The sequence below is a fragment of the Podarcis tiliguerta genome (assembly GCF_965153285.1).
Source record: "Podarcis tiliguerta genome assembly, chromosome: 17".
NCBI classification, from domain to species: Eukaryota; Metazoa; Chordata; class Lepidosauria; order Squamata; family Lacertidae; genus Podarcis; species Podarcis tiliguerta.
Window position 1 is genome coordinate 904,719 of NC_139550.1, and position 21,661 is coordinate 926,379.

At 43.5% G+C, this 21,661-nt stretch overlaps 1 protein-coding gene across 5 annotated transcripts in view; it reads right to left on the minus strand.

Moving 5' to 3' along the window:
• Window positions 1–21,661, minus strand: part of SIDT1 (SID1 transmembrane family member 1) — a gene marked incomplete at its 5' end in the record, with an annotated part of 52,437 nt that overhangs the window by 7,846 nt on the left and 22,930 nt on the right. For 3 of the 5 annotated variants that reach the window (XM_083419828.1, XM_083419827.1, XM_083419826.1), the window contains 18 exons: window positions 62–175; window positions 1,631–1,741; window positions 2,752–2,857; window positions 3,660–3,706; window positions 5,769–5,845; window positions 8,702–8,810; window positions 9,390–9,526; window positions 10,984–11,101; window positions 12,195–12,318; window positions 12,518–12,591; window positions 13,230–13,296; window positions 13,797–13,870; window positions 15,651–15,796; window positions 16,877–16,948; window positions 18,715–18,758; window positions 19,477–19,570; window positions 20,513–20,584; window positions 21,524–21,617. In XM_083419828.1, the coding sequence (XP_083275954.1) occupies window positions 62–175; window positions 1,631–1,741; window positions 2,752–2,857; window positions 3,660–3,706; window positions 5,769–5,845; window positions 8,702–8,810; window positions 9,390–9,526; window positions 10,984–11,101; window positions 12,195–12,318; window positions 12,518–12,591; window positions 13,230–13,296; window positions 13,797–13,870; window positions 15,651–15,796; window positions 16,877–16,948; window positions 18,715–18,758; window positions 19,477–19,570; window positions 20,513–20,584; window positions 21,524–21,617 (1,680 nt within the window). Of the gene's footprint in view, window positions 1–61; window positions 176–1,630; window positions 1,742–2,751; window positions 2,858–3,659; window positions 3,707–5,768; window positions 5,846–7,450; window positions 7,466–8,701; window positions 8,811–9,389; window positions 9,527–10,983; window positions 11,102–12,194; window positions 12,319–12,517; window positions 12,592–13,229; window positions 13,297–13,796; window positions 13,871–15,650; window positions 15,797–16,876; window positions 16,949–18,714; window positions 18,759–19,476; window positions 19,571–20,512; window positions 20,585–21,523; window positions 21,618–21,661 lie in introns of all 5 variants that reach the window. The other 2 variants (XM_083419829.1, XM_083419825.1) reach the window with 1 other exon arrangement.

Below are 21,661 nucleotides of genomic sequence, written 5' to 3' on the forward strand. Positions count from 1 at the left end.
AGGTGAGACAGGAAGCCTATCCAGCATAACATTGATAGAGGGACTTTAAGGAAAACCTCACCAAGAAGGAGAAGAACAGTGCAGCTGCTGAGAGGAAGTGCCAGACATCATGATCATCAAAGAATCCCAGAAGGATACACGGGCGATTTATCTCTCGGGACTCTGCGGGAGTTTCCTACAGAAAAAATGGGCACAGGCAGTGAATTCCAACTCCGTCTCAAAAGTTCTGTCTTTCTGGTGCTGTAGAGAAATTCCTAACACATGTGTGCTCCCCACCCTCCCAGAAGCAGGGGGGAAATATTGGGGGGGGGGAGAGGGGGTTATATGCCACAATGCCTTCAGCAGGTAATCATGACTTTGGAAGAGGCCTTGTTAATAATTCTTCAGCAAATCATTGGCGGTATCGTATCCCTTGAGTACTGGGGCTGAATACAGGCAACTCCCCATTTACACGTGGATTATGTTCTGCCCCCCTGCATGCAGAAGTGAAATAAGGAGGACCCCACGGCGCCTCCAGCTCGTGAGGAGACCTTCCCCGGGATGTCCTCTTTGGGCTCCGGGGAGCGTCTCCTCACAAGCCAAGAAGCACACTGGGGCTTTTGGGCTAACAGCTGATGCACAGCAACTGGAGCAGCAGCATCTGCTTTTCTGTGCATCAGCTGTTAGCCAAGAGGATGAAGAGCCTCATCAAAGCCCTGCTGCACCTCCGACTCATGAGGCAGAGCTTTGTTGAGGCTCTTCAAGTCTTTCCCCCCACTTCCGGGTTTCTGGGGTCGTGTGGTTTTAATATGTGTTAACGGGGATGCCTGTGCAACAGCTCTCATTGCTTGCAACACTATTATTCCTGTAGTGCTTGGGGAGAGGCAAAGTTGTAAGATTATCACTTCCATGGATGTCCTGTGCATTGGGCTGCAAACCCCCCTCATTCCTGGATTCCTGAATAGCAAGGATATTGGGTACGTTCTATAAACTTTCTCACAGACCTCCCAAGAGCATGAGGTGGACAACTCTGCATAAATAAAGGGCAGGTTCTACACAACTGGTTCTCGTTAATATTTGGCGTGTCGCAGCATTTGAAACAACACAGAAATAAAACGTTGCCCAGGAGCTTGAGGTGTAAGTCTGAAGACAGGGATTCAAATTGGAAGGCAGAGCAAATAAAGAGTTAGAGCAACCAGGCTGCTCCCTCCAATACCACAGCTGTTTACTGCAGTAAGTATTCAAGATTGCAAAGGCCATGCCAAGCAGACAGTCCTGGAAGGCCATGTCCATCTAGCCTGATGGCTGGCAGCAGTTATTCAAGATCTCCAGCAGAACTCTTGCCAAATTCTTTTCCCAATGTCTTCTTTAACAGAAGAACCGAACAGAATTTAACAGAAATTCCAGGGATTAAACTTTAAGTATGTGGATCATGTGCAGGTTTCTATTATTATTATTATTATTATTATTATTATTATTATTATTATTATGCTGTGGGGGGGGGTGGCTTTGGACAGTTAAGATAATTTTGGAAATTCGTGAGTATTGCAAGCATTAGAAAGCTTGGAGGAAATCAATTATACACTGTATTTCTAAATTTATGTATTTTGTGCCTGAAGCGCAAGAGAGGGCAACAAATGAGGAAACCTACCTCCCAGCTGCTAAGGTTTTGGAAGAAGAAATAAAGGGCTGCTGCCCAAACCACGGCTGTGGCCACGATGCAGAATAGAGGGATGAGCAGAAGCCTCTCTGAGCTGCGGAGCTGAAAAGGGGAAAAACCTTAAAATAATCCCCTCAAATAAATGATATTTGAGCAGACACTTCCCAGGAGCCCAGGAGAACATTTAAGCCAAAGGGGTGCATCATAAAGACTTTGATTCCCCACCCAAACAAATCTGTGCTGCTGCTGCTTCTGCTGCTTTTTTGCCAGTCACTGATTTGAACCTAGAGTGCTAGAAATGTGCTTCAACTTGCTGGAAGTTACTTGTCATACAGTAGTGTCCTTGGCAATGCCAGTTGCCAGATGGCCGTGGGAACCCCACATTCTCCCATGGCTACGAGTTACCCTGGAGGAAGAAGAACCAGGTGTTTGGTCCTGCCTCCTGTCCAAGTGCTGTGCTATTCTAAGGGTTAGAATAGCCTCCTGGAACCACAGAAAACTGGAATTCGTAGCAAGGGATTTACCTTTTCAACAGGAATCCAATAATCCCCATGACATCTACGGTGGAGCCTCAGAAAGTAAATCTACCACTAGAGTGGGCGTGCAGTAGGTAATTATAACCCAGCAAAATGTTCAATCTAAAATTGCCTTCTTGCAAATACATGCTATGACATAATATGGGAGATAGCACTTTGACACAAATTGACACAACACAAAATAGCGAAAGGTGGCAAAACATGATAAATTTAATGGAACGTGGTTATTGGTCAAAAATAACAAAAAAAATCAGCCCCCCCCCCCAAATTCCCAGTCTTCTTAGAGAGGGTATTTGATACAGCTTTAGTTTTAGTAACTCTCTCTTTGGGGAATCTATCACCCAAACTATGCTAGTTTGTGTGTTCAGCGACAGCCATTTCATTTGTAAAGTGAAAACTCAATAAAACTTATTATCAAAAAGACGTGAGAAACAAGCCCTGTGTTGCTATAGTTTGGCACAAGACAGGTAGAACTGGTAAGTTCACACAGTGCATCTTTTGGGCTCGCGTATGAAAGCCAGTTGTTAAAGTTCTCACAATAATGACAGAAAAGAGCTGCAGGTGCTACTCCTTTACCTTCATGATGACGTAGAAAGCAAGATACAGCAGGAGATTGCAAATGAAGATGCCCAGCATGTAGGAGGCGAAGTCTTTTGGCCGATACACCAGTCCAAAAATGGCACTAAGGAAGGAAAGGGACAAGGGTTATGTTATCCAAGGTGCAGGCCCCCCATAACTTGCCATCCTGGTACATGGCTCATGATACCAATATCACCCGCCACCCACACTGCACATACTGAAGAGGGATGCTGCCATCTTGCAGGTCAAGCATATAAGATGATGCTTGCATAGAATTAAGGAGCAACTAGTACTTAGTCTAATTGGGTCTCCCTTTACAGCATTGGAACTTCCAGCCATGGGCCAATTTGCAGGATCAGGCTCCTCCAAATGGCTGTTGAGGGAACTCTGAGCATACTCTGCCCACCTGATGTCATTTGACATCTGTCCGTTCCATACTTCACAGGTCCTGTATTTTACATGCAATTCTCCCCAAAACTAAGGGGGGGTTGAATGAAAAATGCATAAAATGGACATAAAATATATTTAAATAAAGTATGCAAAATTTGCTTTTTTGGCTCTGGCCCTGCTCACCATTCAAAGCCCTAGAAGGCCAACCAGGTCTGAATTCAGTCCTCAAGCTAAAAGTGACTCCCCACCATGCGTTTAAGGGAACTTAGGTTTCTCCACTAACAATAATCAGAGTGATATTTGGGAAATGTCTTAAATTTATCAGGGGCCAGGGCTGGAGAGAAGAAGACAAAACGACCAGAGAGCAAAATCTTTACATTATTTCTAACCATCCTGCTTCAAAAGTATATAAGAAACCTCAGATATGAGGGGGGAATTTCTGGGGCTAATCCACATAAGACCATTCTGATTGTATTCCCTGAGCATGTGAAACATCCACATAGCCCCCTACTTACAAGGACCAGTTGACTAGATTCCCAACAACAAGCAGGACCATTCTGTCCTAGAGGAAAGAAGCAAGAACCCTCATTAGCAAACCAGAAATGTGTGTCAAGTCACAGTTGCCATTGCAGCTGGAGACTCAGAGGCCCAAGGGACAATCCAAACATACGAAACATCTTTAAACCTCGTCTGATGTTTGAAACCATTGGTTTCAAAGGGAGAGAGTTAAGTACGTGCTTAACTTTGGGACAGAAAAATGCCTCACTCTGGGCCGGATCATCCTTTTTATTCCAAAATACCTGCGAAGAAACTTTAAAAATGTTTTCAGGTAACTGTTGATGCTTTGCTACTAAGCATTTACAAAAAATTGAATGTTCTGAATACTCCACATAATAATGAGGTTATGTGCCTGGTTCAAATGCAATGGAAAATAGCAATAGTTTCTGACTAGCGAACAAGTCTGCAACCTTCCTCTTTTGTGGCCACAAAGGGGAAACAGAAGCTTTCATTTTTGGTTTTAAACAAATTAATGAAGAGCACCTCCTCCACGTCTTGTCTGATCTTTCACAAAGAGGGAGGCAAAGGGAGGGAGCAAGAGACAGCCCTTGTTATCCTGGTGTTCGAAATAAAATGCTTTTGGAGGAAAAATATTTCTAAAGATAGTTTTCTATTTAAAAATATTTCTAAAGATACTTTTCTATTTAAGTTACATTATAGTCCAAAGGCTATGCTTCAGGAAATAAGGATTTGTTTTAAGTTTTTCATGTGTGCTAAAACTCAGCCTAAGTTTTTTTTTTAATTGTTTAACCACATCAGTTAACAAACATGGATACATAGGCTATAATGTTATTGTTTTAGTTAAATAAATTGTTTAAATTGTTATTAAGGAAATGACTCTTTTTCTCCTTCCAATAAAGTACAGCAGAAAAGTTGTTCAAATATAAAGTTAACTTATTAAACCTCACAATAATTTCATAATTATGTGTCTATGTATTTCTAACAGTATAGCCAAATCAGTAATTTTTGATGTAACTGTGAAAAACTACTCTGAAAATTTATTATTCCAAAAAATGAAACCTTCCTCTGGTTGTAAGATGATACCAGCAAGAATGAATCTTTCTGTAAAAAATGATTTAAATCAAGTCTTACTGACTAGTGATTTAAATCGATTTGATTTAAATCAAATCCACCATGCTAAGAAGTAATCACTTGGCTAAAAAGACCACCTAGGGAGGTTCATGGCTGAGGTGACTTTTGAATCTCAGGCTTTCTGTCTCAATGTTTGTGCTCTTAACCATTGCAATACACCATTTCTCCTGCAAAAGTTAACCAGGAAGTACAACTTCATTCCCCACTCCAAAATTCTGATTTCCAGATGTTTTTGCTCCATGCCAGGTCAATTGCTGAGAACATAGACTTCCACTCCACACTGATATCACTGGTGTCAGTGTCTCTTGGAGTCTGGCTGCAAAGATCCTGCCAGCACCACTCTTGCTCTGTGTGTGGTGAGTCTCTGGCCCTCTTTCAGTTTACTCCCAGAGACCACCAAGGCAAGCAGGAAAGCAAGTACGGATTTTAAATTTCTAAGTTTATATAATAAGGATTAGGCATGATCTGTTCGGGGACGCGGGTGGCGCTGTGGGTTAAACCACTGAGCCTAGGGCTTGCTGATCAGAAGGTCGGCGGTTCGAATCCCCGTGATGGGGTGAGCTCCCATTGTTTGGTCCCTGCTCCTGCCAACCTAGCAGTTCGAAAGCACATCAAAGTGCAAGTAGATAAATAGGTACCACTCCGGCGGGAAGGTAAACGGCGTTTCCGTGCACTGCTCTGGTTCGCCAGAAGCGGCTTAGTCATGCTGGCCACATGACCCGGAAGCTGTACTCTGGCTCCCTCGGCCAGTAAAGCGAGATGAGCGCCGCAACCCCAGAGTCGACCACGACTGGACCTAACGGTCAGGGGTCCCTTTACCTATGATCCATTCAGAGTTGAGGACTTTCCTTTTGATAATAAAAGCCAGACAGCAATTTCTCTCTCACCCATGTGTGCATGCTCAGATGCAAAAGGGAATAAGCAGCTCTCCAAACCAGCCAGAGATGGCTAAAGAGAACAAGGGAAATACGTACCGTGTACATTGGCCAGCTGCATTGCTGGATGCAATCTGTGTAGAGGACCATAACCGCACGCTGGAAAATCCCAAAGTCTGCCAGAGATTGAGAGCACAGGGGGTGAAAACCTAACAGAGCACAGCTCCTATGAAGGAGCTTCGTTTTATCTAAGGACACTGCCCACTCTATCATGTACCCTGCCAGGCGCTGGCAATTTCTGGCCAATTTCCGGCCAATTCCCATGCCAATTTTGGTTGAGATCTCACCCAAAATTGTGAGATCTTGCACATTCAGCAAGATCGTGCCCCAAATAGATGCGCTCTTGCCAAAACTCTGGGCCGGTAGTGCTGTTGTTTAATAGAGGAGTACAGTGTCTCGCTGGCATTGCTTATTATACCGAGTTTTCGACTTCTATGCGTTTCTGGTTTTATTGCCATTGATTGTGTTAAGGGTGCTGCATTCCTGCCCTCAGACCAGATAGTGAAGGGCAGGTTATAAATTCCACAAAAACAAACAAAACATCCCAGCGCTGTAAGGCAGGGGTAGCTAACAAGGTGAGATCCAAATGTTGTTGGACTACAACTCCCATCAGCCCCAGTCAGCATGGCCAATGAATGATCTGGCAGGATGGAAACTGTAGCTCAAGAACAACTGTGCCGTAAGGCTTGCAAAGGTTCTTAGAATAATAATGTACAGTGGTACCTTGGTTCTCGAACTTAATCCATTCCGGGAGTCCGTTCAACTCCCAAAACAGTTCAGAAACCAAGGCGTGGCTTCCGATTGGCTGCAGCAGCTTCCTACACTCAATTGGAAGCTGCAGTAGCCGCGTCGGATGTTCGGCTTCTGAAAAACGTTCACAAACCGGAACACTCACTTCCGGGTTTGTGGTGTTCGGGAGCTGATTTGTTTGGGAGCCAAGCTGTTCAAGGATCAAGGTACCACTGTACAGTGGCACCTCAGGTTACATACGCTTCAGGTTACAGACTCCGCTAACCCAGAAATAGTACCTCGGGTTAAGAACTTTGCTTCAGGATGAGAACAGAAATCATGCTCCGGTGGCGCGGTGGCAGCAGGAGGCCCCATTAGCTAAAGTGGTACCTCAGGTTAAGAACAGTTTCAGGTTAAGAACGGACCTCACGAATTAAGTACGTAACCAGAGGTACCACTGTACTAATAATGTAATAGTGTTGTGAGCTGACTACTAGTTGGCCTAATGTGGTACAAGAAATTGTTTCCAACCTGTTCTGAATGGAGTTGCATTCCCTCACATAACTCTGGTCTGCATTTTGGACCCTGCTTGATCCAGAACCATTTCTTGATGGCCAGGGGGTAGAGGGGCACATCCTGTTTCACCACTTGAGCTGAAATGGGAAGTGTCACACTGCCCTGCTGCTTAATCCGTTCTGGAAGTCTGTTCCAAAACCAAAGCATTCCAAAACCAAAAGTCTGGAACAGATTAAGTTTGAGAACCAAGGTACCATTATACATACTTCCACCCTTATTTCAGACATTGTGATATATTGTGATGTTTAGCTGGTGATATATCGCGATGTTGAAAATCAGGTATTGCCCAGCCCTAGCCCAAGCTATTGACCTTCCCCTAAAGCGTTAGAAGAATGAACATCCCTCCTATTCTGGCTGCTAAGGCTTCTGCATGCTCAGCCCAAAGGGAAAGAGGAATCGCACCAAGTGCTGGTTACCTGGATCAGAGACATCTGCAGCCAAGCGAAGCAGAAGAGAAAGGGGGAAAGATGCTAGTGAGAGGAGCATAACGGCACAGCAAAGAAGGATAAATGTATGTGCTGCCGTTGGAAAGCCCCCCAGCCCCCCAAATGCCCACTAAAGCAGAAGCACTTACACAGACACACGTCTCCCAACCAGCCTCCTCCCTGAGTAAAGGGCCACTGGCAGGAAAGTGAATAATTCCTCGCACGCAGCCCAGCACCAGCATGCAGTTAAGTACATTAGGCAGAGGCAAAGCAATCGTCATTGATCATAATATAGACATGTAAGCATGGGAACGATTGTGGAATATGGATATCAAATTTACAGCAGAAAAGTATATGAAAATGATATATCGGTGGTATCTAACACTGAGTAAATTGGCAAAAATGTATAAATCTAAATCAAATAAGTGTTGGAAATGTAAAGAGAAAGAAGGTTCTTTTTATCATATGTGGTGGTCTTGTAGTAAAGTTAAAGCTTAGTGGGAAATGATATATAATGAAATGAAAAGGATGTTTAAAATAACCTTTGTAAGCTTTCCTTTTGGGAATTATAGGGAAAGAACTGCCTAAACTGTATAGAAACTTATTCATGTATGCTACTACAGAAGCAATAATGTTATTTGCCCCAAAATGGAAAGAAGCAGAAGTCCCGACAAAGGAAGAATGGATACAAAAACTTATGGGATATGCAGAAATGGTGAAACTTACCAGAAGAATAGAAATCAAGATAATAAACTTTTTATAAAAAAAATGGAAATGGTTTATTGACTATTTACAGATAAATTGTAAACAGATAAGAACATTGGCAGGATTCTTGTAATAACCTGCAATTTCATAAGAATATATTTAAAGAAGATGAATAAATGAGAAAATTAAGTTAATTTGGATATGCAGAAGATATTAAAAATAAACTTAAGGAACCGCAGAAAGAGGGGGAAGGAAGTCAAGTTTTGAAATGTCAAAATGATTGTAAAATTAGTGAAATGTATAAACTTGAAAAGTATAATTAATTTTTTTTTAAAGCAAGATTTCATAGGGAGTCAAGGTGAAAATCCCTTTATTTAATAGACCAGAAACAAACAGTATGAAGGGAATAAGCACCACTCCTATTCTATCTCTGGGGCTACAATCCTAAAGGTAAAAGGCTGAGCAGTCCCATGGATTTACCTCCAGGTGAATATATTTAGGAGGCCTGAAGTGTCAATCACCTGTCATCAAACTTACCTATCTTGAAACGGCCCATGTAGTAGATCTGGGTGCTGAGTCCAAGTGAGGCCACAACATGGATGACTGAGAAGAGGATCCAAAACCACAAAGCATTTTTTCCAAAAACCTGACAGCAAACAAAAAAAGAATTATTGTGCGTTATGTCCAATTATGAAAAAGGTCTCCTTCTCTGCAATGAGAGGTTATAGATACTCTACAGACAGGTGGCATTTTCCAAACCTATCTATGTCTGGTTGTTAGAATGGTTTGAAGATGTAGATACTCAAATAACCCAGAGTACAGAAACAGCCATCCCATGTCCCGGGAGACCTCGCACCTTTCCCGGCATCTGCGACAAGTAGCCAAAGTACTGGGAAGAGACATGCACCAAGGCTAGCACCGTTCCCAAAGCAGTTAGAGCAAAATAATGGGCTTTAATCAGAGCACTTCTTTTGTATAAAGGGCCATGAGTGTTAGGATAGTATGGAAGGAACTGTAGCGGTTGTTTTTCTAATACTTGGCTGCTGCAGAACCCGAACCTAAAACCACGAGAATCCTGCAGAGGTTGAGAGTAAGGCTGCACAGGCAATTTTGTTGCAGATGCTACAGCCTATTTGCCTTTGACCCCATTCTCAGAGCTCTCCCCCAAGTTTTGCTGATTCGGTCCCTCTCTCTGAAGGGCAGAGGGTGTCGAATACATCCGTACCACTCCGAGCACAGCAAGGCAAATGACCACTGCGAAGGATGCGTAGGCAGAGTAGGCGCTGGCGTTGATGTCCGGGTGGCGGGTCTGGTAGAGCTTCAGCATGCACAGCCCTGCGATCATGTACATGAATGAGGTGTCTGTCAAAGGAGGAGAAAAGGCAACAGATCGTTTCAATACATGGCAAAAATATATTTCTCTATTTAATTTGCAAGGGGAAAAAACGAGTACAAAATATTGATAGATGCAAAAGAAATATGAGGTTTTTCCCTGCCGGATATGAGACTATACTATGAGGCGTCCTGTTTTTGTTGGTTGAAGGAATGAATGACATTAGAGAATTCACATATTCTAGATTTAGAAGGTCATGACAATATTTCTGGTTGGCACGCTTATTTATGGTATGAAAAGGTGAAAGTTCATAAAGGGATTTACAAACCATATAATTAGGAAGAATCTGTATAGAGTATGGGATAAATATAAGAATTTATTAGAGGCAAAAAACCCCACTTTGGCTCTCACCGTTGGAAGCTATACGGTAAAAAAAATAGAATATGATAGAAGGATGGACAAATTATTTATTAAAATTTATTAAAACAAGAGGGAGGAGAGTACATATTAAAAGAATTTAAGGAATTATCAGGAAAATTAACAACATGGATACAATATCATCATTTAATGAAGTATTTAAGAAAGATAGGATACAAGGGTTTGGGGAACAAATATCACAACTGGAGAGAGACGTGTTGGAATGTAATGTAAAAGTGCTGTCTAGAATGTATAAAGTGTTATTGAAATGGGAGACAAAGGATGAGCAAGTAAAATCCTCAATGATACACTGGGCAATAGATATTGGTCATAATATAGACAAGGAAGCATGGAAACGATTGTGGAATATGGAGATAAAATTTACAGCATGTTATGGTCTAAGAGAAAAGTATATGAAAATGATATATCGATGGTATCTTACAAATTGGCAACAGTGGTATTACTGGCAAATCTTTTTCTAAGGGAGAAATCCTCTCTTTGCACCAGAGGGCGCTATCACCACCCCATTGTGGCTCGTAAGGTTCTTGTGGTTGTGAACTAAGACCACCACAGCGGGGTTCCTTCAAGGTAAGAGTTCTGGGCACCCGTGGGTGTGGCAAAAAATCGTAAAAATGTGACTGAAGGTGAGTCTTTGTTCCAGTGCCCCAAACAACACATTATCTAAAGAATGTGGCCACTGATACCCCTGCCCCACTTCTTAAGTCCTCAAAGCAACATCTCTCCCCAGCTACTATAGTGTTCAGATCTATGTTCACCCTAACTGAAAGAGGACCTCGAGCACACTGAAACCCAAAACATCCAGCCAGAGGCAGATTCAGGGAAGTGCAACCGGTTTGGTTGCCTTGGGGGAGACGCAGGGGCTGCTGCAACTATGACATGTTATGGAGTGCCAAATATTGGTGTCGCACGGGATGCCACTGAAATTTGAGACCCCAAGATCCGCCACTGATTCAGCTATCCGAAATCAGTTCTTGGGGACTCTGTTCAAAATATCCATAGAAGTAAACAAACCTCTTAGCTCCTCGGCTAGAAGAAGCCACACACTTACCAAACTGGAAATTAGAGTAGTTGGGGCAGACGTGATAGCAAGCGCTGAGGACACCTTCCATCATCAAAGCTATGCCCATGGCGTAGAAGAGGCCAAAGTGCTTGGGAATCCCATATTCCTGAAACAGAGGGACCAAGAACAGTATCTTACATTGGTAGTGTGCATATAAGCTTGGAAAGTGTCCTTCATTCAACACTGCAGACAAAAATCCATCTGTCTAACTAACAGGCACTGCAGTTTTGGCTGGATGTGACAACTGTGGTAGCAGCTCTGTTTGAAAAATATCTTGCTCTTTTACACCAGACACCTTCACGAGAAGAAATGTAGTCTGCCATATACATCCTTATTTGTGCTGCTGCTTAAAATGTTCAGCCAGATTAATGAATATTTACGCACTGCGGGTTGGGACCGATATATTGACAAAGATAAATAATTGCAGTGTACAATTCAGCGGCAAGTTACTGTCTAATTAAGGCCATATGGTGGATGCAGATTGCCACTAAACACATAATATCTGCTTGAAAACTTATTGTATGACATGTAGCAGCCTCCGTAGGGTAGTAGCTATATGGTAAGCCCAACATTGCTATACTCTCACACCTAGTTGGAAAACCAAGGAAGTCCTGGAATGTCAATGTTAGGCTTACTGTGTGGCTGAAAACGTCAGATAATCACCCCTCCATGTGATTAGTCACCGCTAGGTATATCATCCAAAAACATTTTGAAGGCCTTATACTGTATACTGTATTGGTTTCATAATTTTTGACCAGGCAATATATTGCAAATCATGATGTTTGGAGTGTGCTATGCAAAAATCACAATGTGGGAGAAACTGTGAAGACAGCCAGTGCCTCTACATAGTTCCACCCTTATTTCAGACATTGTGATATATCAGTATACTATGATGTTGAGCTGGTGATATGCTGCAATGTTGAAAACCAGATATTGCCCAGTCCTGGTCACCCCGTGGCAACGCCCTCCCACCAGATGTCAAAGAGAACAACAACTACCAGACTTTTAGACAACATCTGAAGGCAGCCCTGTTTAGGGAAGCTTTTAATGTTTGATGCTTTACTGTATTTTAATATTGTGTTGGAAGCCACACAGAGTGGCTGGGGAAACCCAGCCAGATGGATGGGGTATAAATAATATATTATTATCATTATTATTATTATTATTATTATTATTATTATTATTATTATTATTTGTACCGTTGTGTAGGCGTCTTTGGCTTCCAGGGAGCGTCTGTGGAGGATGTCTCTGCGCAGCACAATCAGGAGGAAGAGGAAGCCCAGCAGCAAGTGTCCCACATTGCTGAGGATGTTGTTAAAAGCACTGCCAAGAAGGAAATCTTATTAAATGTTATTTTTCTAAACGTTACCAGCCAAACCAGAAGTTCAAAAATGTAGAAACTTCTCCTGTACAGAACAGTCCATTTACAAACAGGAATAGATCACTATCTACTTCCTGATTGTAAAGGAAGGAGAGAGAAAACGTAAGCCCAAGCAGTGGCCTGTGAGTCACCCACACCCACCTCAGGACGCCCAGTGGATGAGCGCACAGGAAATTATAATAGCAGATGTCCTGGTTTCCAGTCACATTCACCACCTAGGAAGAGCAGTAGAGAAGGCGTCACTTGCATTCTGAATGCACCATCCCAAAGATGATGAGCAAATGGAAAGGGAGGCAAAACAGCCTAAGAATGAAAAGCAGGACTGAAGACATGGCCTTCAAACCTCCTGCACAACCCGGCTACATTTCACTGTGGATACTGTGGCCTTCCTGACCTCTCAACATCTTAATGGTTTGAGAATGATGGTGCGCCTGTAAGGGGATTGGCTGTGAGGACTAAGGACCGACCTCAGCCGACCTGAGATTTGGAGAAAAGGTGGAGTTGTCTAAACAAGGGTCCCTATACCTTTAAAAAACAAGAGGTAACAGGGGATCTGGAGACCTAATTTAAATGTCATCCTCTCTGTCATTGGTTCTCTGGTATCCTCTCTATCAAAGGGGTAGCCAATTAGCCATGACTTACAGCAGAAATTAAACAATAGTCAAGGAGCACTTCAGAGACTAGGAAATGTATTATCCCATAACCTTTCATGGATTACCAAAAATTATAAGTCTGATGAAGAGGATTTTAGCCCCCAAAATCTTTTACCTTAGCAAATTCATCAAGTCATCAAGATGTTAGCACCAAGATGAGTTTTTGGTCCTAAGATGTGGAGTGAAGGCAGAAAACTCACCGTCTGGTACGTGATCACCAGCTGGATCACAGGCAGGGCATAGAAGACTGCTATTGTGATGATGTTCCTTCAGGATCAAGAGACCGTAGGAAGAGAATAAATGGGCATAAGAAGACGCACACACATTTCCACCGAGTTTTAATCAACGGCATGTATTTTATCAGCTAAGAAAGGCAAATGGACCCTACAATTTGCCTGTACTGTAAATCCCATTATTTCCACACCGCCATACCAATCCTCCAATTTCAAGACTTCCTACTTCTTGACTGCTCATTTAAAACTTGAAGCTGGATCTTAGTGTCTTGAAATTTCTCATACAGCAATTTCTGTGTTGAGCAACAGCCAAGTTTTATAGGGTGTAGAACTTTCCCTTCCACTCCTAGATGACCACCATTCCACCTCCCTCTTCAGCTTCTCTACACATGCCCAAAACATCTTCTTGACGGAGGATGTCACTAATGCTGGATTTAGGCAGGCAGCTCTTATTATACCAAGAAAACCTTGGGTCATCTGCATGGCCCTAAAATTAAGATATAGAAGGCTGAGCTTTGGCTATCAGCTACGTACCAGAAATAAATGTTATATTTTTTGCTGACAATTCTCCGATCCTTCCTGGATAAATCTGACAGATATAGCAGTCTCTAAAAAGAGAGAGAGAACAACTTTAAAAAAAATATATTCTGTGACAGTTTATTTAAAGGCATGCAAGCTAGCAAAAGGCCTAGGACAGGACAGCTGCGCCAAGAACCTTTAAGAAGGAACTCAGGTAAGAATAGATGAATCACCATAGTGCCACCTTGAGCTGCTTTAGTTTTTGTTTGTTTGCTTCTGCAAAACCGGTTCCAGGTCATGTCTTTGTGTAGGTGGGTTTCTAAGGGGAAACACTTTAAAAATTGCCGATTTCTTACAAAAGAAAAAAAATAGTGACATTGTGGGGGCAGCCATCTTTTGTTCTGGAAAGGATTCCACAACATGATTTACAGTCACTTCCTGGGAGCATTTTCCAAAGAGATATTTTACCATGTGGCCATGGAGCTGTTCTGAGCACCTTAAATTGTTAAACATGTTAAAAAGGCAAAAGTACTACACGGATCTGTGTGTGGCTTGATCAGTGGATTAGATGGGTTAATCAGCAGATCAATGTTCTGATCTGTGCATTGGCCAGGGATGCATGTGAAATGCAAGAGTTCGCTCCAAAATGCAGAATGCACTGGAACCCTCCTCATCCCTATTCTCAGGATAATCACATGAAGAAAAACCTCCTCCCTTAAGGACAGCACACACATAATTTACCCGTGCATGTCCTGCACAAGCTCAGAAAGGCATGCGCATTCATGCACTGAGACCATGAAAAAGAACAGGAACAAGAAAGAAGAAGAGAAGAGTTTGGATTTGATATCCCGCCTTTCACTCCCTTTCAGGAGTCTCAAAGCGGCTAACATTCTCCTTACCCTTCCTCCCCCACAACAAACACTCTGTGGGGTGAGTGGGGCTGAGAGACTTCAGAGAAGTGTGACTAGCCCAAGGTCACCCAGCAGCTGCATGTGGAGGAGCGGAGACACGAACCCGGTTCCCCAGATTACATGACTACCGCTCTTAACCACTACACCACACTGGTGTGAAGGCAGAAATGGGGAACCCTTGGCTCTCCAGATGTTGTTGGACTCCCAACTTCCACCCGCATGTCCAATGATAAAGGGACAATAGGAGTCCAACAAGTCCCTTCATAAATAAGGACCCAGCCATGTGCACATCAGAGTCTTCTGCACTGCTGCTCTCACTTTGGTTATGGCACCAGCACTCACCAGATCAAGAGTAGCATGAAAGAGAATATTGCACAGCTTCTGACATCGGTTGCCTGTCCTGCACAAAGTGAGTGTGTGCCTGGGGTCCGCTTGCCACTTGCCTCTCACCCCGCAGTCAAAGAGATAAATGGTGCCCTCCATCTAGAGCTGTGGCCAGAATTGGCTACCTGTGGTCAAAACCACACAGGGTTCATATCTTTCATTTGGTGGGTTGTTGTTTTTACAACAGCTGGGTTCTTTAAATGCTTTGCAGTAAAATGCAGCAACATGGACTGCAAGAGCCCCTGTCATTTGAAGTGTGGCGGGTGGCGATGAGATGTAGGTGAACCTTCTTGACTATGGTATCGGAACCATGGAACTGCCTGTCCCAGAAGGGTCATGTGGCGCCCTGCTTACCAGCGGCAGGTGGAAGCCTTTTCATCTCAAATAACCCTTGATTTTTCGCTAGAGTCCCTGTCTTTCCTTCCTCGCCTTCATTGTTTTTATTTCATGAATGGTAACTCATTGGTTTTTATTGCTTCCCAGATAAATTATAATGCCAGATGGGATGCGTGTGTTTTTGTGTGTGTCACCTGGAAGGAGAAGTTCCTTACATAAATGATCCTGGGCGAAATACCTTTGTGCGAATGACGTTCTTGTCGCTTTCAATTTCAGGCATGGTGTCAAAGTCGCTTTCCTCTTCCACTGAGCTGTCTGTGTCAGAGCCACGACGAGGCCTGCGCTCCAGAGACAGCTGCTGGCCCCCACTGGAGCTTGACTCATCTGGGAAGAAAACAGGAATATTTAAAGTACGAGATGCCTCTCTCGGGAGTATCAACCTCTTGGCTTAATGCACTGCCAAATAATAATAATAATAATAATAATAATAATAATAATAATGGATGTATTATTGGAACAAGACTAAGTGGACGAGCAAGACCTCCTCAAGATGCGGAAAGACATCAAACTACAAAGGAAGTTGTCCAAACTTGTATAACTGATGTTGCTTTTTTTTATTTCATGGCATAGATGCACTGTATTGCAAGCATTTAACTCATAATAATAATTTGCAGAATGAGGTGCTCGGCTCTTTCATTGCTTATCTGTACCAGCTGTTTTCTTGGGTGTCTGCCTCTCACCTCACATCCTGTTTCAACAAGTAATAGTAGTAGTAGTAGTAGTAGTAGTAATAATAATAATAATAGTAATAGTAATTTATTTATACCCCATCCATCTAGCTGGGTTTCCCCAGCCACTCTGGGTGGCTCCCAACAGAATATTAAAAACACGATAAAACATCAAACATTAAAAGCTTCCTGTATACAGGGTTGTCTTCAGACATCTTCTAAAAGTCAGATATTTATTTCCTTGGCATCTGATGGGAGGGCGTTCCTCAGGGCGGGCGCTACCACCGAGAAGGCCCTCTGCCTGGTTCCCTGTAACTTCACTTCTCGCAGTGAGGGAACCACCAGAAGGCCCTCAGAGCTGGACCTCAGTGTCCGGGCTGAACAATGGGGGTGGAGATGCTCCTTCAGGTATACTGGGCCAAGGCCGTTTAGGGCTTTCAAGGTCAGCACCAACACTTTGAATTGTGCTCGGAAATGTACTGGGAGTCAATTTAGGTCTTTCAGGACTGGTGTTATATGGTCTCTGGGGCCGCTCCCAGTCCCCAGTCTAGCTGCCGCATTCTGGATTAATTGTAGTTTCCGAGTCACTTTCAAAGGTAGCCCCAAAAGTACTCTCATGGTTCCACATCTTGCCATCACATACTTTAACTAACTGTTCTAATGTAACTTTACTAGCAGCTTTATAAGCCACAGAGATATATCTAGCTGTGCCTTTGCAATTCCAGAGTTACTTTACCAATAGCTCCATAGCTGCTTCCCTCAGGAGTGCTGGCAGTGATCGGATGAGAGGAGGCCACAGTCCCAGACCCTGCAATGGGAACAAACATGTGAATAGCCTTCATCTGACTGGTCAAAAGTCCCCACAGACTTGGCAGGGAGACTCCTCCTGCTTCCTATTCTATGGGCCTCTGGCACTGACGGGAAGGAGCTCAAGGAATGGAGGTTGCTGCCTCATGGAAGAGGTGAAGAATGGTGTGCTTGTTAGCTCATTTGCTTCTGTCTGAAGCCACAGGGAGCCACAATGGGAACCAGAGAATGCTAACACATTCCCCAACGTTTATCCCCAGCCCACCCCAAGGCAGGGCTTGCCCAATGCATTTTGGCACCTGAGGCGGTACCCTCCCCCCGCTAGGGAAGAAGGGGTGAGGGAAGATCAAGAACAAGTAGGGAAGAAATATCAACATTGGGATTTGCTCCCCTGTGGATTCTCCCACCGCTTGTGATAGCCGCCTCCCCTTGCCTCATGGGTGGGCCGGCACTGCCCCACTTGCAGTGCTTTCCCCCCCTAAAAAAATGTTTAGGGGTACTGTCATTTTCCTACTCATGTTGAAATACTGCCCTTCAATGAGGCCAAACTTAGATTAATGTTTAGGGGTCTGCGTCCCCCCCAGGAAAAAGCACTGCCCACTCGCACCTCAGTGTTGTACATGTGGATATACCTGGCATGTCACTGCATAAATTATCAGTTCTGAGTAAGAATGCTTTACGAGAGCAGTTGAGACATCAAATAGGAGACATTTGCAGGAGGCTCGTTTCAAACAAGTCTCCTCCGGCAAACTGGCAGAATGTACAACCAGTGTTTGCTTAACAAGGTGTGATGAAGCAAAACTGGTTTCTGCAGCCCATCTTCCTCAGTGTAAGCGATGGGAGGAACCCAAAGAATGGAACAATCAGAGGGTGAGGTTACAAAAGGAAAAAGGTCAACAAAGCCCAGCTGGATTGCACATAATATTCAGGAAAGGGGAACAGGTGGCCTATAGCATTTAGTAATGCATGCCATTCGCAAAGTGAGCAGTGAACCATTATAGAAGGAAGAGAGGACTTATTGGCCTTCCAGATGCTGATGGACTCAGCCAGCAGGGCCGTTGGGCAGGGACGGTGAGAGTTATTTCAAATGCTGAAAGGCTATGAATACATTGTTTTGATTTCTGTTGTAGGTCAGTATGTATTGCCATTCCCTTTACTTCCCATCTTCAGTTGAGACTGAGAATGCCGACACTTATGTAGCCAAAAAGGAATGGTGAATACTGGAAAAAGAGGGTCGAGGAAGACATACACAGTTCCAAAAATTATAGTGAGAAATACTTCATTGTCTGGACAGGTAACTTCTTGGTTCACACACACACACACACACACACACACACACACAAACTATTTTTAAATGTCCCCAGGGACAAATAAATCCATCAAGAAACCCAAGGTTTTACTATGGTAGAGTGTAGCAGCACTCCTAAAAGCAAAACAACAGGTAACACTACAAAGTCCCTGCTCTTTATTAGTTCTTATTTAGGGTAAAACATTTTTACAGAGAACTTTGCTCATGCAAATGCAGTTTAAATTGTATGTTGGAAGGGTGAGAGTGTGATGGGCCTTCAGTTCACAGGTCAGTCTCTGAATGGTTTACAACACCCCTGCAGTGTTGTCCATGGCTAGTATTATTTATTTCCTCACTGTGTGTGTGTATGTGTGTGTGTGTGTTAGATAGGACTCCTGCAGTGGGCAGGAGCTTGGGTCCAGTAACCCACGAAGTGCCTTCCAGGTCTGTGATATAAGAACAGTATACTAGAAGGTTACCATCATCAGGACTGTGTCCGGCAATTGAAGGCTTCCTATGGTTCCTGCAATCAAGCACAAACATGGCTAATTATCCATCAGGCTACGCAGCTATTACCCTCATCTGTGAGGCGTCCAGTGCCATCGTCCACATATGCTTTACAAAGCAGAGAAATTTGATTCTAGATACCATGCGAACCAAAGTCCTGGTGGATTATTTCCTGGTTTTTTTTAACATCACATGGGTTAACCAAAAGAAAATGCTCTCCTGTACCAGGCACTGGAGAAGAAGCAGCAGGACGCTGGAATTGGTATTTGTAAAGTCCTGGCCCATCTTCCTTCATGCACAGAGTTTTCTTCCTACACTACAAACCAGGGGCAATCATTTCATCTAGAAACCATGGTAAAATGGGGGAGAAATAGGTGCAAAACAAATCCTTTTTCCAGGAAGAGGAATGAACCATGGGCAAAGGCATGGAGAGAATTTTTTTTGGGGGGGGGGGCACTTTCTCTTTTGTGCAGGGAGGAATTATGGGAGGAATCAAGAAGCTCCATAGGTGAAAGGTCACGTGTAAAGAAGATGACGTTACAGTCAAAGAGGAAGTGGCAAAAAGGAAAGAGAGTACAAAGAGTGCCAAGCTAATTTACACCAGTCTTTAAAGGGATGGCAACTTCTTTGGCCAACTTTTCTCCTGGCTTTCTGCAGGGTCAGGCATGTCAGTAAATGGAAAATGAGGCAACTTGCTTGCCCTCCACGCAGCCACTGCTGAATGCTTCACCCACCTGACGTAGTGCACAAATGCAACCACCAGTGCGCCCAGATAGAATGAGAAGAAACTCAGAAAGCTGAAAAGGATGGCGTTCACATAAACAGAACCTGGGGGAAGGAAAAAGGATCTGCCATCAGCATATGATGAGGATGAACCCATAAGTCTGTCCCTCTGCCGTTAGGCTGCTCTTGCTCATAAAACGGTAGCACAAGTCTTTTCACTCTCTCCAAAGCCTTGCTGCAGCAGACCAGGGGTGCCACATCCCATTTTGAGGTGAACCGGGAAAATGTTGCCACTAGCTGTTGCCCTGCCTCCCCACCACTCCGACCTGGGCGGTGGCTTCTGGTGAGATCTTGCGAGATCTCACTGAAGTCCCCCAAGATTTCATTGAGATCTCATGAGATCTCGAAAGAAACCGGTGCTGCAGCTGGCGCAGCTTCTCCCCTGGCAGCAGATGTGGCAGGGTGGGAGGCGGAGGCAAGGCGGGCAGCAGAGGTGAGTTGGGCGCTGCCTTTGGGGCTTCCACAGTTTGTTCCAGTGCTTCCTTCAGAGAAGCAGGTTTCCTCGGGACTGCAGAGGGGAAGGAGAGGGTTGCATTGCCATTCTATGCCTGCTATGAGGCCAGCAACAATTATCAGCCCCACAACCTACAGATAAAACATAAAGGTGCATTTCAACATGTACCTACTTTGGCCTTGAAAGTGGAACAGTTCTGTGAAAACCAGCCATTTTGAACTAATTTTTAAAAGATCCTATTATTATTATTATTATTATTATTATTATTATTATTATTATTTTGAATGTATACACCGCCCTATACCTGCAGGTCTCAGGATGGTTCACAGAAAAAAGCAAAATATAAAACCACAAAATATGTAATCGAAATAAAAACAACAACCCAGTACCCCCCCAAACCCCACATTTTAAAAAGGCATGGGATGCATTAGCACCATCTAGACTCCTCCTATCTACAGGGACCTTGTTCCCAAATAGTGTACTTCTCTTTCTGAGGCTCATCATAAGAAGAAGTGAACCTTATAGCCAGATACCTTTAATGGAGGGAACAACTGTCACTTCAAGACTCTTCATCCGCTGAAGGTTCCAGGTGTAGTTAGCCTTTCCTAGAGTAAGAAGATTGCAGGGTGGGAGGCGGGGAGACAGAATGAATTTCTTGTGGCCTTGGTCGTGCAACAGCAGTTTAGGCTATTCTGGGCAGAACACGTTGGGGTCCTGTATAACCCCTCACTCACTTGGGGACCTCTCCAAGATGCAGCACAGGAATTGTTGTACAGTACTCTGGTATTTTTGAATGAAACTGCTTTCATAATTTTTCAATAAAAGCAGGAAATGAATGAATGAATGGAATCAACAAATGCTAGATCAATTACAAGAACCCGTGTGATTTCAAAGGACGAATTTATTCAATGTGCACTTAAGACTTTTTGGAGAATTTTAAACAAGTTTTCCCCCAATTGATAAAAGTACTCTCAACTTTTTCATATGCAAAATTCAAGGAATTACTGCTGATTGGTGCTATGCTGATTTTTTTTTTTGTTAGAATTGAGTTTTGCTGTGAAATCTGTCATTTTGGGAGGTCTGAAAATGCACATTAAACCCTTGACCTTCCACCCTTTAATTTATCTGTCTGTCTGTCTGTCTATCTATGCGTGCAACTGTGTGCAGCTATTGTTCCCATAATCCACGACTGCTTTGGGAACAAAAATGATAGAACACACTGAAGAGGCAACTGGGCAATATTCCTTTGAACTTTGATACATATCAAAGGCAGGATCACATTGAAAGGTATGTGGTGCAGATGATATCATCTCTTGATAAGAACTCTTGTCAGGTATTATTTATAGGGTTCATAAGGAGATGCCCAACCTGGGGAGCTCATTCCTTCTTTCCACAGCTGCTTGCTGGGCTTCTATAGGATCCAACTACATTTAGACAACGGATGAAATTTCATGCGGACATTGCCATTGCAGTCTAAGTGTGTCCAAGATGGTGCCTTATGAATAGGCTGCCTTCCCCAACCATACTGGTTCCAGTCCTCTTACCTCGAATGGAGGAAGGTATCGATCCTCCACAGGCATAGTCCTCAGGCTTTATGACAAATACAACGAAGAACTGCATGCTTGGGAAGTCCTTTTTCTGCATAAGGCAAGAAGCAAAATTCAACTTTAAGACTGAGTCTT